This window comes from Carcharodon carcharias, chromosome 5 (genome assembly GCF_017639515.1).
Source record: "Carcharodon carcharias isolate sCarCar2 chromosome 5, sCarCar2.pri, whole genome shotgun sequence".
NCBI classification, from domain to species: Eukaryota; Metazoa; Chordata; class Chondrichthyes; order Lamniformes; family Lamnidae; genus Carcharodon; species Carcharodon carcharias.
Window position 1 is genome coordinate 30,759,625 of NC_054471.1, and position 17,752 is coordinate 30,777,376.

A 17,752-nucleotide genomic window follows, 5' to 3' on the forward strand; every position below is an offset into this window, starting at 1 on the left:
AGGAGTGAATTGAATTGGCTGAAGATGGGCACCTGTGATGCTGGGGAACTCTGGAGGAGGCAGAGATGGATCACCCACTTGGCACTTCTGGCTGAAGATTGTTGCAAATGATCTTTTGCACTGATGTGCTGAGCTCCTCCATCATTGAGGATGGGGATATTTTTAGATCCTCCTCCTCCAGAGAGTTATTTAATTGTCCACCACCATATACAATTGGATATGGCTGGACTGCAGAGTTGGTAGTGCAATCATTTAGCTCTGCCTATCACTTGCTGCTTATGCTGTTTGGCATGCAAGTAGCCCTGTGTTGTAGCTTCACCGGTTGACACCTCATTTTTAAGTATGCCTGATTTTGCACTCCTCATTGAACCAGGGTTGATCCCCTGGCTTGATGGTAATGGTAGAGTGGGGGATATGCCGGGCCATGTGGTTACAGATTATGTTTGAGTACAATTCTGCTGCTGCTGATGGCCCACAGCACCTCATGGTTTCCCATTCTTGAGTTGCTAGATCTGTTTGAAGTCTATTTCAATTAGCATGGCGGTAGTGCCACACAACAATGGAGGGTATCCTCGATGTGAAGACAGGACTTTGCCTCCACAAGGACTGTAGTGGTCACTCCTACCAGTACTGTCATGGACAAGTGCATCTGCGGTAGGCGGGTTGGTGAGGATGAGGTCAAGTATGTTTTTCCCTCTACGTCAAGCTGTTGCCTGACTAGTCTATGAGACAGCTCTCCCAATTTTGGCACAAGTGTCACTGATGTTAGTAAGGAGGACTTTGCAGGGTCGACAGAGCTGAGTTTGCTGTTGTCATTTCCGGTGTCTAGGTCCTTGCCAGATGGTCCATCCGGTTTCATTCCTTGACTTGTTCCTTCCTTGACATTCCTTCATTGACTTGTTTACACAGTGGTATGCTGTTAGCTAAATCTGGCTGCACACTCTTTACTAAATCTAATATGGCATGCCACCTTCTTGGCTCAAAATGAGAACGAAGTTAGCAGTGCATCCCCTCAGTAGACTGTGCAGTTTTGGGTTCGAGTCTCATTACAACAGAGTCAGCAAGCTTTGTGCTCAATATGTGATAACAGGTAGCTCATAGACCTGGAACAACCAAAACCCAGAGGCTCCAGCCAAGCAAGAGGTCAGTGATGAAATGAAAGGATGAGGGAGAAAATAGCCCAGGCCCTGGATTTTATATTTCAGGCTCTACTGAGTATGGATGAGTGCCGGGGACTCAAGATTGGACAATAAAGGCTCTACCTTTAAATAACCAAACATGAACCACAGTTTGTATCAACCATAGTCAGAAACAGGAATCTCTGATGTACAGCAAGTATATTCATTTCTTCACAATGCATCAGGTTAGAGTTCATGCCTGAGAAGTTTCATGGTGCTTTTCAATAGCAACACTAATAATAATAATTGTTATAGGCTTAAAAAGTGCGTGTTGTCATTTGGGCCTGCAAGCCTCAGTGATTTTACATTCTCAAACATGACAGGTTTGATGCTAAACATTGCTGTCAACTGGTCGGCTCACTCCTATAGCATGGTGAACTATTTAGCCAAAATACAATAAATTGGAGGATGTCACACTGCAACTTTTCTGTACTGTAACCACACCATACCTTAACATTATTTTTGTCACAAAGGCAACAAGGGAGCTTCTTAATCCCAGGATACACTATGTAAGGCTGGTCCCTGGGGACATGAGCTGAATTATGAGACAGGATGGCTTCCTTGCTGGAAAAGGAAGCACTTAGAAATATTGAAGATAGTGACTAGTAAAGAAAACATATGTCTGGAAAACTAAAGCAGGGCACGACAAGTTGGGGGCATGGGGTCACTGGGTTAAAGAGGCAAAGGGAAAATTAGCATTGAAGTCACGAAATTAGTCACACAAAGAGTGATCAACATTTGGGAAAGGACTTACAAGTGGGGTAGTTGGGGATAAAAATAGTAGTAATTATTTAATAAGCAGTTGGATGCTGTGATGGGTGGTCTGTAGGATTGGTTTCTGGATGGATGTGCTAAGATGGGTCATTGGTCTTTTTTCATTGTAGCTCTCTTGCGATACAAGTTGGTAGTTTCTGGCACTGTGTTTTTCTTGTTCATACAATGGCCAATCAAACAGTCTGACAGCAACTTCAAAATCAGTTTGCACACTCATGCCCTTGAGGAACAAACACAATCTTGTGAAAGAGCTCACTTCATCTTTGCTGAGGTGGATTGTTGGACAAGCTGAGGTTTTCTGGTGGATATGGTGCAACTTCTGTGGCTCAACTCATCTTCCTTGACTCACAAGACAATTGAAGCAGCATCACAGAACCGCAGAAGTGTTCCCATCACGTGCTAAAGTAAACATTTAAATATTGGAAAATCTTGGGTTAAATTAGCAGTTCTCACTGGGCAACAATGGATGAATGTGTGTACATTTGCTTTCTTGCCTCACAGATTAAGACTCCTGGGCACAGCGCGAGGGGCTTGTGGTTCACACTGATCTGTTGCCTGCCTGGCATCACCACTTTCAGGAGATGGGAGTTGGTCGGTGGGGGGAGGGGAGGAGGGTGAGTGGAGTGCAGTCCTTCTTTCTGATTATGAATATCACTCCAACATTTGGCCGATATTGGCAGCTTTGGGTCTGGGTCTGGTACAGGGACAACAGCCAACACAGTCAGTTATGCTTTTACTAATTACAATATAATTATAGTGGTTATCCTTTCCATGATTTACACCAATTGCTAATTAAAAGACATGAACATACAACCTGCTACAATAATGTTTTATCCCCCCCCCCCCCCCCCAGTTCTGTTTTTGGTCTTACTCTTTCCCTCCATGCATTTTTTCTTTTTGTTGCTGTTGTTCTGTAACTGCACATTTTCTACCCCTGGGGTTTCCAGGGTCAAAGTCTCAATCTTGCTGGAGAGACGGTGCTCAAGCAGTCTTCTTCATGACATGGATAAAATAGCATGGAGCACAATCTTGGCCGAGCTTGTGGGGTTTAAAGTCACCGTACAAGTTGTGCTGACATTTTCCTTGGAAAGCATTCTTCAGTAGCTCGGTGAAAGCTTCCACGCGGTGAGGATAGTAGGACAGGCGGAAGGTGCTGAGGGAGAGACAAAGGGATAAAAGATTTCATTGGGTTGCATTGCGATGAATCAATCATTAAAAAAGAATGCCAGCCTTTGTTGCTTATTAATGTAAATGGTGAAAGACTATGTTACGGGGTCCAAACCCAAAACACATAGCCTTGGGGATTAACACAAGTGATTTAGAAGTGCAAACACAACCAGAAGGATACTGGGGTGCAGTGCTGCAGTGTCATCACTGAGGCTTGGCTACAAGCTGAGCATGGCCAGCAGATAAATATTCCAGATTATAAGGTCTTTCAAAAGTACATGTAGATAAGAGAAGGACGAGCACCAATATGGATAAAGGGCACTTTTTCAGCATTATAAAGAGAGCATATCAACATATGTGAGCAGGCAGTACGAAATGTGAAAGTTAGGATTGATGAATTAATGCAAATCTTTGTGGATTTTGTTTACAGCAGTGATAAAGTTGCAGCTGCAGGATACATTAGCACAGAAATCAGAGAACCTTACTGCAAAAGCAGAGTAGTAAGAAAGACTTGCATTTATCTAGTGGTTCTCATGACCAAAGGCTGTCCGAGAGCACTTTACAGTCAATGATGTACTTTTCAAGTAGTCACTGTTGTAATGCAGGAAATACAACAACCAATTTGCACACAACAAACTCTCCCAACAGTACTGTGAAAATGACCAGGTAATTTAGATTTTTTGGTGATGTTGAAATGAGAGAGAAATATTGGCCAGGACATGGAGGTACCTCCTCTGTTCTTTTACAAAATAATGCCTTAGAATCAACCCAAAAAGGCAACCAGGGCCTTGGTTTAACACCTGATCTGGAAGATGGCACCCCTGACAGTACAGCACTCCCTCAATACTGCATTAGAGAGTCAGTCTTGATTTTTGTGCTCAAATCTTGGAGTGGGGTTTCAACACACAGAGCACGATTTTCACCAAGTTGGGTGACTCAGGGGCCCTTGAGAGTGTCAGCTGGGGCGCGATTCCAGAATGCCCAGCCCATTCATAGGGTTTCCAATTTTCAGGTGTGCCTTTTAAGGGTGCAGGCTGGTTCGGGTTAAAAGCTGACACTCCTGGCCTGGCCAGCTCCATAGTGAGGATAGACGTGTCCCAGTCCTCTGCAATTTTCATGGAGGCGGGCCAGGTTTTCAGTGAGTGGAGGTGCACAGCACTTCTGATGTGTTTCGAACCATAGTCTGCATGAGAGGATCTTTAAAAAGGTAAGTTCAAAAGGTCCACATCATGCCCCCCATGCCCCCATGCCAAGGTAAGATCCCTTCTAATCCCTACAGTCCCTCATGCCTCCATGCCAAAGTATGCCTCCCACCCATCTCCTATGGCCCCTCATTCCCCAATTCGAAGCTGTGCCCTTCCACCCACCCGCTATGGCCCCGATAGCCAATTGCCAAGGCATGTACCCCATCCACCCCACACAGTTCATGCCCCCTGTGCCAAACTGCGGGACATCCGTGTCCATTGACCCAGTATACACTGTATAGAAACAATGACCCCTGTAGTGATAATAGAATGTGTGAACAAAAACTTTAAAATAAAAGTCATTTATTCATAGCTTTACACTATGTTAAAAAAAGTCATTTTACTATAGTGCAATAAAAGTGGCAGTCATCCAGGCCCTTTAAAGTTTCAATAGCTGAAACTGCAAGCACTTGAAACCTCTTAACCTTGTGTGAATAAACATTGTGAAACTAACAGCAGAAATCAGAGAGCCAAAGCTGTCGATCAAGCCATGTTTTAATCTGGGGCTCAGGTGTTTTAGTATTCTAATGGATGTCTGAGCTCACAACCAAGAATATATAACAAGGCTTGGCTGAGAGCCCAGGAATTAATTAGTCTGTTGAAATTGAAGTTTGACATTTTTATTGCCCTGTTGTGAACAGACTTTATTTTAACAGAGTGGAAAGCTAGGAGTGAAAGACTTTTTAAAAGCTTTTTGTTATACATCCTATTGTCACTATAGGGTGCATTGGTTCTATAAAGTATATAGTGAGTCACTAGACAAGGAAGTGCCAGTTTGACATAGGGGGCATGGGGAGGCCATGTGTGGTGGGTGGAGGAGCATAGCTTGGCATGGGGGAATGAGCGGCCATAGTGGGTGGGGGGCTTGAGGTAGCATGAATGGGGCATGGGGTGCAAGTGGAAGTGGGGGGATTTGAGGGGTGAGGGCTGGAGGGTCTTTCAGTTTTTACTTTAACTGGGAAGAAGTTCCACAGAACCAAGGTGGGCCTTTTATACACCCTAACCTGCTACCAACTAACTTAAATTTCAGGGGTAGTTCAAGTCCCAAAGGCTCCAAATTTCATGAGCGTATGGGACACATTCCTGGAACAATAATTTCATAAAGTAATAAGCCAAAAAGTCATATTAGATTTTGTGATATGCAATGAGCTTCAACTGGACAGTGATCTAATGGTAAGTTAACAATTAACCAACAGTGACCATAATATATTAGAATTTCATCTTAGATTTGAGAAGGATAAGGGCGAGTCATGAACAAACGATTTAAACTTAGGCAAGGCTGGCTTTGGAGGGATAGTGGGAAACTGGCCACAGTAGCCTGGGCAGAACTACTAACTGACAAAACTGTGACTAAATATTTCCAAGAAATATTTGGTGGGTTACAAGACCTGTGCATACCCACAAAGGGCAAGAGCTATATTTGTGTAATTAAGCAACCTTGGTCAACAAACAAAGTGGAACATTGTATGAAAGTATAAGGGCTTATGCAAAAGCACTGGGAGAGATACGACATACAGCAAAGCGAGATGAAAGTAATTAGAACCACAAGAAGGGAGCATAAGATCATGAGAAATGGGAGTGGGAGTAGGTCTTTGGGCCTGCTCTGCAATTCAGTATAATCAGCCAAATGCATCCAAAAGTCTAATGATCTCTATCTTGAATACATTCAACAACTGAGTAGCCACAGTTCAAAATTCCAAAGATTCACAACTATTTGAACGAAGAAATCTCTCCTCATTTCAGTGTTAAATGGCTGACCCCTCTTATTCTGAGACTGTAACCTCTAGTTCCAGACTCCACAATGAGGGGAAACACCTACACAACATTTATCCTATCAAACTCCTTATGAATTTTATATGTTTCAATGACTCTCCTCTTATTCTTCTAGATCCTAGGGAATATAGATTCAGTATAATCCAAATAATCTTCTCATAGAATAATCTTCTCACCCCAAGTATCATTTTCTTGATTACTAATCCCCTGTGTGAGCCCTTATTGAAAGTTTTATGAAAATCCAAATGCCGGGATGGGGGACAGAGTGGCTGCCAGGGGGGCAGGGGACGGACTGGCTGCCGGGGAGGGAAGGGGACGCAGTGGCTGCCGGGGGTTGGGGGGAGACATACATATGAACATACGAATTCGGAGCATGAACAGGCTACCCGGCCCCTTGAGCCTGCTTCGCCATTCAATACGATCATGGCTGATCTGATTTTAACTTCATATTCCTACCTACCCCGGATAACATTTCACTCCCTTACTTATGAGGAATCTGTCTCCCTCTGCCTTAAAGTTATTCAAGGGCTCTGCCTCAACCACCATTTCAGCAAGAGAATTCCAAAGTCTCACAACCCTCGGAGAAAAAAAAAATGTCCTCATCCATGTCCTAAATGGATGACCCCTTATTTGGAAGCTGACCCCATTCTAGATCCTCCTACAAGAGGAACTATTAGAATCATCGAGGTCTCCAGCACAGAAAAAGCCCCTTCGGCCCATTGAGTCTGCAATGGTCAAGCAATTACCTAACTATTCTAATCCCATTTTCCAGCACTAGGCCCATAGCCTTGTATGCCCTGGCATTGCAAGTGCACATCCAAATACTTCTTAAATGTTATGAGGGTTTCTGCCTCTACCACCCTTTCAGGCAGTGAGTTCCAGATTCCCACCATTCTCTGAGTGAAAAATTTCTCCCTCACATCCCCTCTAAACCTCCTGCCCCTTACCTTAAATCTATGCCCCCTGGTTATTGATCACTCCATCAAGGGGAAAAGTTCATTCCTGTCTACCCTATCAATGCCCCTCATAATTTTATACACCTCAATCACGTCGCCCCTCAATCTCCTCTGCTCCAGGGAAAATAACCCCAGTCGATCAAATCTCTGCTCATAACTAAAACTCTCCAGCCCAGGCAACATCCTGGTAAATCTCCTCTGCACTCCCGTGCAATCACATCCTTCCTATAATGCCAATAGCAGAATCGTACGCAATACTCTAGCTGTGGCCTAACCAGCGTTTTATACAGTTCCAGCATAACCTCCCTCCTCTTATATTCTATGCCTCAGCTAATAAAGGCAATTATCCCATGTGCGTTCTTAACCACCTTATCTATCTGTCCTGCTACCTTAAGGGACCAGAGGACATGCGCACCAAGGTCCCTCCTTGGTACTTCCCAGGGTCGTAACACTCATCGTGTATTCCCGTGCCTTGTTTGTCCTGCCAAAGTGCATCACTTCACACTTATCCGTATTGAATTCCATTTGCCACTGATCAGCCAATCTAACCAGCCCATCTATATCCTCCTCACTATTTACCACCTCACCAATTTTGGTGTCATCTGCAAACTTACTGATCAACCCTCCTACATTCAAGTCTAAATCATTTAAACATACCACAAACAGCAAGGGACCCAACACTGATCCCTTTGGAACCCCACTGGACACAGGCATCCGGTCACAAAAACACCTCTCGACCATCACCCTCTGCATCCTGCAGCTCAGCCAATTCTGGATCCAATTTGCCAAGTTGCCTTGGATCCCATGGGCTCTTACCTTCATTATCAGTCTCCCATTCGGGACCTTACCAACAGCCTTGCTGAAATCCAAGTAGACTTCGTCAAATGCATTGCCCTCATCTACACACCTGGTCACCTCTTCGAAAAATTCAATCAAATTGGTCAGACATGACCTCCCCTTAACAAAACCATGCTGACTGTCCTTGATTAATCTCTGCCTCTCCAAGTGTAATTAATTCTGTCCCTCAGAATTGCTTCCAGTAGTTTCCCCACCGCTGAGATTAGACTGACTGGCCTGAAGTTCCCTGGTTTATCCCTTCCTCCTTTCTTGAATAACAGTACCACATTGGCTGTCCTCCAGTCCGCTGGCAACTCTCCTATGGCCAGAGAGGTATTGAAAATTATTGCCAGCACCTCTGCTATCTCCTCCCTTGCCTCACTCAACAGTCTGGGATACATTTCATCTGAGCCTGGAGGTTTATCTACTTTTAAGCCTGCCAGACCACTTAGAACCTCCTCCCTTTCTATGCTAATTTCTTTAATTATATCACAGTCCTTCTGCCTGATTTCCAGACCCACGTTGTCCCTCTCACTTATGAATACCGACACAAAGTATTCATTTAGAACCTTACCTACATCTTCCGGCTCCACACACAAATTACTACTAAGGTCCTCAATGGGCCATACTCTTTCCCTAGTTATCCTCTTACTCTTAATGTACTTGTAAAATAACTTTGGATTTTCCTTTATTTTACCAGCCAATGTTTTTTCATGCCCCCTTTTTGCTTTCCTAATTTCGTTTTTAAGCTCCCCCCTACACATTCTATACTCATCTAGGGCTTCTGCTGTTTTGAGCTCTCGGTATCTGCCATAAGCCTCCCTTTTTCTCTTTATCCAATCCTGTATATCCCTCGGGTTCCCTGGGTTTGTTGGTCCCACCCTTTGTCTTTACTGGAATATGTTGGCCCTGTACTCTCCCTTTTTCCTTCTTGAATGAGTCTCACTGTTCTGACACAGATTTACCTAAAAGTAGATGCTCCCAGTCCACGCGAGCTAAATCATATCTAATCTTATTAAAATTGGCCTTCCCCCAACTTAGAACTCTGATTTCTGGCCCATCCTTGTCCTTTTCCATAACAACCTTGAATTTAACAGAGTTATGATCACTATCTGCAAAATGCTCCCCCGCTGATACCTCCACCACTTGCCCAGCTTCATTCCCTAAAATTAAGTCTCTTATAGGACCTTCCACACACTGGCTTAAAAAGCTCTCCTGGATGCATTTCAAGAATTCTGCTCCCTCTAAACATATCACACTATGACTAACCCAGTTAATGTTGGGGAAGTTGAAATCCCCCACTATTACTACCCTATTATTTTTACACTTGTCTGAAATTTGCCTGTATATCTGCTCTTCTATTTCTTTCTGATTGTTTAGGGGCCTATAGTACACTCCCAGCAATGTGTTTGCTCCTTTTTTGGTTTTCAGTTCTACCCATATGGCTTTATTTGAGGAGCCTTCTAAGATACCATCCCTCCTTACTGCTGTAATTAATTCCTTGATCAATATTGCGATACCCCCACCTCTTTTATCTCCTTCCCTGTCTCGCCTGAAGACCCTATATCCTGGAATATTCAGTTGCCAATCCTGCCCCTCTCTCAACCATGTCTCTGTGACAGCAATGACATCATACTTCCATGTGTTAATTTGCACCCTCAACTCATCTGCCTTATTTGTCAGACTCTTTGCATTACAATAAATACCATCAAACTCCCTTGTGCCTTAACTGGCCTATAATTTCTATGCCTTCCAGACTCACTTGCTCTCACTTCTAATTTTGGCTGTGCATCTCCCCCTGCTGAACCTCCTTTCAGGATCCCATCCCCTTGCCATGTTAGTTTAAACCCTCCCCAACAGCACTAGCAAACCTTCCTGCAAGGATGTAGGTTCCATTCCAGTTCAGGTGCAACTCAGGCGCCTTGTACAGACAGGTCTCACCAACCCCAGAAACTGTCCGAATGTCCCAGAAATCTAAAGCCCTCCTTCCTGCACCATCTCTCCAGCTACACACTTATCTGGACTAACCTATTTCTATACTCACTAGCACAAGGCACCGGAGATTACTACCTTTGAGGTTCTATTTTTTAATCTGCATTCTAGCTCCCTAAATTCTGCTTGCAGGACTTCATCCCTCTTTCTACTTATGTCGTTGGTACCAATATATACCATGATCTATGTCTGTTTGCCCTCCCCCTTTAGAATGCCCTGCAGCCGTTCAGTGACATCCTTGACCCTCGCACCAGGGAAGCAACCTATCATCCTGGAGTCACGTCTACAACCGCAGAAATGCCTGTCTGTTCCCCTTACTATCGAAGCTCCTACCACTATTGCCCTTCCCCTCTTATTCCTCTCCTCCTGTACAGCTGAGCTACTCACAGCGCCATGAGTGTGGCTGCACTCACCAGAGGAACCGTCACTCTCACCGTTTTCCAACACAGAAAAACAGTTCTCGAGTGAGATGCACCCTGGGGTTTCCTGATTAACTGCCGGACACCTTCCTTCTGACCAAAGGGCACCCATTCCCTCTCTGAATGCACTTGTGTAAGCTGTGGGGTGATCACATCTAAAAATGTGCTATCCATGAAACTCTCAGCCTCATGGGTGCACCTCAGTGCCTCCAGCTGCTGCTCAAGCTCCGAAACCCAGAGCTCAAGTAGCTGCAGCTGGCGGCACATCCTGCACATGTGGTCAGTCAGAGCGCAAGGAGTGTCTAGGGCCTCCCACATGTTGCAGGCGGTGCATAACATGGGACTGAGCTGCCCTGCCATGCCTCTAGTTGAAAAAAGAAACTATTACTTTAAGTTAAATACAGTAAAAAAAACATCTTTTCACATTCACCCTGTCAAGTCTCCTCAGGATCTTATGGGTAAAGTTTTTAGCTCAGCAGGTGGGCACACGCCCGACCCAACCAAGTGTCGCGCAATGACGTTGGGCATGCATCCCGATGTCATCGCGCAGTTGCGCAATATTTCAGTCGCTGAATTCAGCAGCGTGCCCGCTGACAATTAAAAGGCCTATTAAGGCCATTAAAAAGTTAATTAATAGAAACTTTTTGCTGCCCATCCAACCTTATGGTTGATGGGCAGGCAAAAAGGTCAAGCAGCCTTTGCACCTTTTTGGAAGTCTAATCCATGGGCGAGGTGAGGTTTCCAATAGCAAATAAAAATCAAATAAAAGCTTTATTTTTTCATCAATAGCATGTTTCATTATATTTTTATGTTTTTAACCGTATTTTTTCACATATCTTCATCTCCCTGAGGCAGCGCTCTGCCTCAGGGAGATAATGAAGTGCACATGAGCGAAGTTCGCTCTCGGCTCGCTCGCCCTCTCCACTGCCTCCCCCTCCTTGCACAGGCAGCGCTCGGCGCTGCTGCTCACGTTTCACTCTGGGCGGACCTTAATTGGCCCACCCGCGTGAAACTGCCTTCCGGGCCCGATCGTGGGCGGTGGTCGGCTTCCCAAGCCCGCACATCAAGGGCAAAGTTTTGCCCTACATGTTTGTGGCTGCTGGTGGAGGGAGCAGAAACTGGCTGCTGGTGGGGGTGAATGAGTGAGTGCGTGCATGAGCCTGTGCATGCTGTGTGAGAAATGTGTGAGAAAGAGGCAGTGCACGTGTGTGTGAGCGAGTCTGACTCAGTCCTAATCTCAGGGTTCGCACTCACCTTGTCTCCACACACCAACACACTCACGCCAACGAACACGGTGGGTATGGGTGTGGGTGTGGGTGAAGGTGAGTGAATGAGTATCCTGAGACTGAGAGCGGGCCGGAAAAACACAGTTTGACCCTCTCACACTCTAATGGTCGTCTTTATTCATTACTCATTAGTTTAAATGGTCATTTTATTGCTTTGACATTGCTTTCTTTTTGCTCAGCAAGTTGTTTCTTTTCTTCACACCTCAACATTTTATTGAAATTCAGGTTTAGTATTGCGCCAAAACTTATCTTTTCCAATTTTGCTCATCAGAGCCCCATGAGTGAGAAAAAAATCAAATTGTGGCCCCTTGCATGAAAAGGTTGGACAATACTGCCCCCGACCATTCAGCTCCCAGCTTTGGTCACTCTGCAGCCACATTTCCATAGCGGCAATGACATCGTACCTGTTTACTTCCATTTGTGCCGTCAATTCATCTAACTTGTTGCGAATGCTGCATGCATTCAGATGGAGCACCTTTAATTCTGTCTTTATTATTATATTTGCAACCTCTAGCCTTATCTGCTGGTGCATTCTTTAGTTTGTATGCTCTGTCCCTTCCTGCCACACCCAGTTTATCAATTCTCTTATTGCTACCTTGCTCTCTTGCCTTGTTCTCTCTCTTTAATTTATTCATTCTTCCCTCACTTGATACCTCACCCCAACTATTCAGTTTGAGGTCCTCTCTACTGCGCTGGTTATACAACTCACCACAGCACCGTGCCCAGCACGGTTCAGGTGAAGACTGTCCTAATGGTACAGCTCCCATTTCCCCCAATGGTGCCAGCGCCCCATGAATCAAAACCCATTTCTCCCACACCAGTCTTTGAGGCACACATTCAACTCTCTAATCTTATTTACGCTATTCCAATTTGTTCATGGCTCAGGTAATAATCCAGAAATTATTACCTTATACTTGAGGGCACAAGTGGTCACTATATGTTTTAATGATTTGGATGAGGAATAGAGAGTTGTGTAGATATAAGTTTTCACACTACACTGTTATGAATTAGTGCAGATGGAAGCAGTGAGTTGCAAAGGGATAAGGATAGATTAAGTGAGTGGACAAAATCCAGGCAAAATCCATTCTCGGGCTCAGAAGTGCCAGGCAATGACCATTTCCAACAACACAGAATCCAACCACCTCCACTTGACATTCAATAGCTTAATCACTGCCCACTCCCCGCCTCTCCCCACAATATTAACATCCTGTATGGAGTGGTCACCTACGACCAGAAACTTAACTGGACCGGTCAACTTATTATTATGGCTGTAAGAGCAGGTCAGCAGCTGTGATTCTTCAGCAAGTAACCCAACTCTTGACTCCCCAAAGCCTGTCCACCATCTACAAGGCACAAATCAGGAGTGTGATGGAATACTGCCCACTTGCCTGGATGAGTGCAACTCCTACAACAGTCAAGTAAGCAAAACCATTCACAACAAACAGACCACTTTATTGGCACTTCATCCACCACCTTAACCTCCCTTCATCACCAACACAGGTGGCAACCATCCGCAAGGTGTACTGCAGAAACTCACTAAGGCTCCATCACCAGCACCTTCCAGTCTTGCAACCTCTACCACCTAGAAGAACAAGGGCAGCAGGCACATGAGGACAAAGCTACCAGCAAGTTCCCTTCCAAGTCACAAACCATCCTGATTTGGAACTATCTTGCTATTCTTTCACTGTCATTGGGTCAAAATCCTGGAACCCCCCTCCCATAGGGACTGAAGCGGTTCAAGAAGGCAGCTCTCCACCATCTTCTCGAGGTAAATTGGGGATGGATAATAAATCCTGGCTTTGTTAGTTACTTCCACATCTCATGTATGGATTAAAAAGTTTTAGCAGACGGAGTTCAGATGGGAGCAGATGGGAAAGGGTGAAGTCATCCAGCTTGGACCTAAGAACGACAGATCAGAGAATTTTCTAAATATTGAGAAGCTTGGAGAAAGAGAGATTTATGGGTCTGAGAGCAGAAATCACTTTAGGCAGTGACAAAAAATAATTTAAAGGCGCTCAGAATGTTGGGCTTTATCTCAAGGGGGTTGTAATTTAAAGAGGTCAAAGGGAAGAAATGTTGCCTTGCTTAGTGACATCTACATCTCATGAATGAATAAAACAAAAAGAGTTATGCTACAACTGTGCACAGCTATAGTTAGACCCCATCTGGTTCAGCTCTGCACACATACTGGGGTTGAAATGGTCAAATTATGACAAGTGGTTGCATAGACTTGGTCTGTAACCGTTTGAATTCAGATGAGTAAGGGTTAATCTAACTGAAGTGTTTAAGATGATTAACTGTTTTGCAAGTGTCGAGAGAGGACAAGAACTGTTGGCAGAGTTCAAAACAAGGACAAATAACATTAAAATCAGAGTGTTCAGCAGTTATGTCAGAAAGTACTTATTTCCACAGAGGGTAATGGAAACCTCAAACACTCTCCCTCAAAGAGCTGTTGAGGGTTTGGGCAAAACTGGGATTGCTAGACTTCTGTTGGGCAATGGTATTAACGGTTGGGGAACCAAGATATGTAGATGGAGTTAAGATCTAGATCAGCCATGATCGAATTGAATGACAGAACAGGCTCCAATGTGAGACAGGGAATCCAAACTGAGCAAACATTGTTCAAAAATGGTCACAAGCATGCTACTCTTCCTCATTCAAACCCTGAGCTATGAACATCAATCCCGAACAAAGAACAATAAAGTTGCCTATGGGTGGGGAGGTGAAGGTGTTTGGAGGGAACTTCACAACCTGAAGAGCCCAGCTCTAGAAACGGAGGAAGGAGCAGGCTATCGAGCAGGGGCAATAGTCACACGAATGGAAGTACATACAAATCAGAAATGAACAGGTGGGTGGGTGTCTGGGTGAGTGGCATTTACCCATGGGTGGGCCTGAAAAAATGACAGAGAGCGGCAATAAGTATAATGGGAAATGGAAAATAGCCAATGACTCCAAAGGTGTTTGTTATGTACTTGGTAATTATATATGAATATGTTTTTGAGACATGTGTTTGACTCTGTTGTTTGTCCTTTAGTGAACACCTGCCAAGGCAGAACTTTTAATTATAGAAACATTTCACAGAAAAGAACTACTGTAAAACTGCTGATGCTGTTCCATTAAGCTTATTTAAAATTTTTCCTTTTTTTCAAAATTAAATTTTGATTTTTCCTCCTCATGTTTCTATTGTCTACTCCTGTCCTTGGGCACAAGCCTACCTCACATCTGGATGTCCATCGTTGTCCTGGTTTGGGAGCTGAACAGTGTAATCCAATGTCACCATGTGAGGTTTGTTGTTGACATACAGCACAGAGGTGTTTATGTCTTTGGTAAGATCACTCTGGAAGACACAAGCCGCTGAACGTTTGTTCTGCTCAACTGATTTAGCTACTTGTGACTGTTCTTTGAATATGTAATAAAAACAGGACTAATTCTCCACCAAACATCTTGAAGTACATCTTCTCACTTGTAACGCTTAACAGAATACAAAAGGGAATAGCAAACATATTGAGACCTTTCCCCACTTGCAGCTTGGTCTGAACTAAGCCCAGGTCAGTGAGGTGAGAATCTTCTAAATTGTCATTCTCTGTCATAGAATTCACAAGGTTCATGCTGGTGAAGTGGGCACTATTGTTGTAGAACAGAGGGAGCTTTACTTTGTGACTGACTTTTCTATATCTGACTTGGAAATGTGTGGCTTTAACAATGGACACTTCCAATGACAGTGACAATTAAACTAAAGTATGACAATGTGCTGTGACCTGATGAGATATCATAAAATCATATGGTACAGGAGTCCATTTGGCCCATTGTGCTTGTGCCATCTCTTTGAAATTAGTCCTAATCCCTGCTCTCACCTCATAGCCCTGAAGATATTCCTTGTTGAGTATATCCTCAATTGCTGTCTGAGCGTTATTTTTGAATCTGCTTCCATCACCCTTTTAGGAAACGCATTACAGATCAAAGCAACTTGAAGTGTAAAAAAGTGTCTCCTTATCATTCCTTTGGTTCTCTGGCCAACTATATTTCAGAGTCCTATTGAGCGAGATTGTGTATTGGAGGACTGGTGAAGTCCCAGTGCTTTACTCACTGTGAAAAAGGGTGACAGTGAACTCAGGCCTGTTCATCTATTGCCTGTGTTAAGGCATCATTAACTAAAGATAAAATTACTATCTAGGTGAAGAAAAAATAATTAATCACAGTCTAATGCAACACAGATTTCAGAAAGAAAAATGGCACATAGTGATGGTTCTTTGAGGAGATGACAGATATGGTGAATGGGGAAAATGTTGTGTACATCGATGTTCAGAAAGCTTTTGATAAGGTACTTACAGGAAAACCACTGCAGGAGATTAGTGGGTATGGTTTTCGGGGGAAGAGTAGTAAATTGGATCAAAGGTTGGTTAGAAGGGGGTCATAAAGAATTAGGAGTTAAGGAATATTTCTTCAAACTTGAGATGAAATGGCTATCCTACATGAAGGATGCTGATGCAATAGAAAGGATACAGCTCAGATTCACGAGGTTGCTGCCTGGGAAGTGGAGATAAAAACACAAAGAAAGGCTTGAAAATTGGGAATGCTTTTACTAATACTGAGGAGATTGAGGGGTGATCTGAGTGGGGTGTTTAAAATTAGGAAGGGATGGCTCAGTTAAATAGAAACAAGGTTTCCAGGGATTGGAGAGGATACAGAACAGGGGGTATGTAGTTATATTAAATATATTTAGCATTATTTGGACGTCCTTATATACAAAACACTTAAAGCAAATGCAGAGCACCCTCAGACGGCTCCAGTTCTATTGAGGTGAATTACCTTGTAGTAAATATTTTTGCCTCTCGGCGCTTGGCCAGTTTCCAAGATAGCATCATAGTTCCGGTGGTCAATGATTAAAATCCCGCCTGGTTTCACCATGCTGGCAATGTTCCTCAGTGCCAGCTTCTGGTCACTCTGGTCGCCTGAAGTGGGGCAAAACTCAAGACAATTCCAACTGGCCATTCATGGTTTACAAAGGGGATAATTTTAACCCCAGATGGGAAGTCAATGCATTAAAAATCTAAAACGAGAACCCAACCCACTCTGAAACCCATTCATTTCCGGTTTTATCGCAGGTGAGAACCAATCTGATCCCAAGAGGCAGGATGAAACCTTTCAAAGCAGCAGCAGTCTCCATTTTAACAGTGTTTCTATTTTCACTCACAGTCGCCAGAAATTCCCAGGCCTTGACAAGTAAAAGGAGTGGAGAAGGAGCAGGTCCTAAGTGCTTTTGCAGCACAGCTTGTGTGGCAGGAGGAGCATGTTTCCCCAGGCTTAACAAGCTGATCTCGAAACTGTACCTCCTCCCCTCCACGATCTCTCTTGACATCCCCCTGACCACTGACACATCCTCCCTGGTTCTACCTGACTCTCCATCGATCTCTCTGATCTCTCCCCAGAAGCCCCCTTGCAACCAGCCCCCAGCCCTCCAATTCCACAAGCTTTAAATTTCCTTGCTGGCCTCACATGAGGATCTTTGTCACCGTTTTCTTTGCTCACAAAAGAATAAGAGGTTGGATAAAACTTTACCTCTGAGGTCTGGTAAATGTGCAAACGAATTTCCTAAACAAAGGACAGCATCAAATCCATCACCCGGCTTCTGAATGTCACGAGGCAACGTCAACCAGTTAGCTTCTTCGATCACTACAAAGCAAAGTGAGGTCGTTTACGGCTACAATGACAGAATCAACGAATGATAGTTATTTGAGCTAAATCACACCAGCGCACACTTGAAAAGGGCGCTTTGTGTTAGGCTTGCCAATTCATTCAAGCATTTAAAGAGTCATGGAGTCATAAAGCCACAGAAAGAGACTATTCGGTCCATTAAGTCTGAGCCAGCTTTCTGTAAAGGAATCCAATCATTCCCATTCCCATGCTCTAACCCCTGAGAGTTTTTTTCCCTTGAGTATCCATCCAATTTCTTTTTGAAATCATTCATTGTCTGCACTTCTACTGCCCTTGTGGACAGCGAGTTTCCGGTCATTATCACACACTGCATAAATAAGTTCTTCCTCATGTTCCCCTCAACACCACATATCTCTTGCCCAAAACCTTAAATCTGGGTCACTATCAGCTAAAGGGAACAGCTTGTCTTTG

At 44.1% G+C, this 17,752-nt stretch overlaps 1 protein-coding gene across 1 annotated transcript in view; it reads right to left on the reverse strand.

Moving 5' to 3' along the window:
* Positions 1-740: 740 nt before the first annotated feature.
* Positions 741-17,752, reverse strand: part of gnmt (glycine N-methyltransferase) — a 79,051-nt gene continuing 62,039 nt past the window's right edge. The window contains exons 3-6 of the mRNA XM_041187262.1: positions 17,186-17,299; positions 16,436-16,578; positions 14,842-14,963; positions 741-3,105 (exon numbers count right to left, since the gene is read on the reverse strand). Of these exons, the coding sequence (XP_041043196.1) occupies positions 2,934-3,105; positions 14,842-14,963; positions 16,436-16,578; positions 17,186-17,299 (551 nt within the window). The 3' untranslated portion in view covers positions 741-2,933. The remainder of the gene's footprint in view (positions 3,106-14,841; positions 14,964-16,435; positions 16,579-17,185; positions 17,300-17,752) is intronic.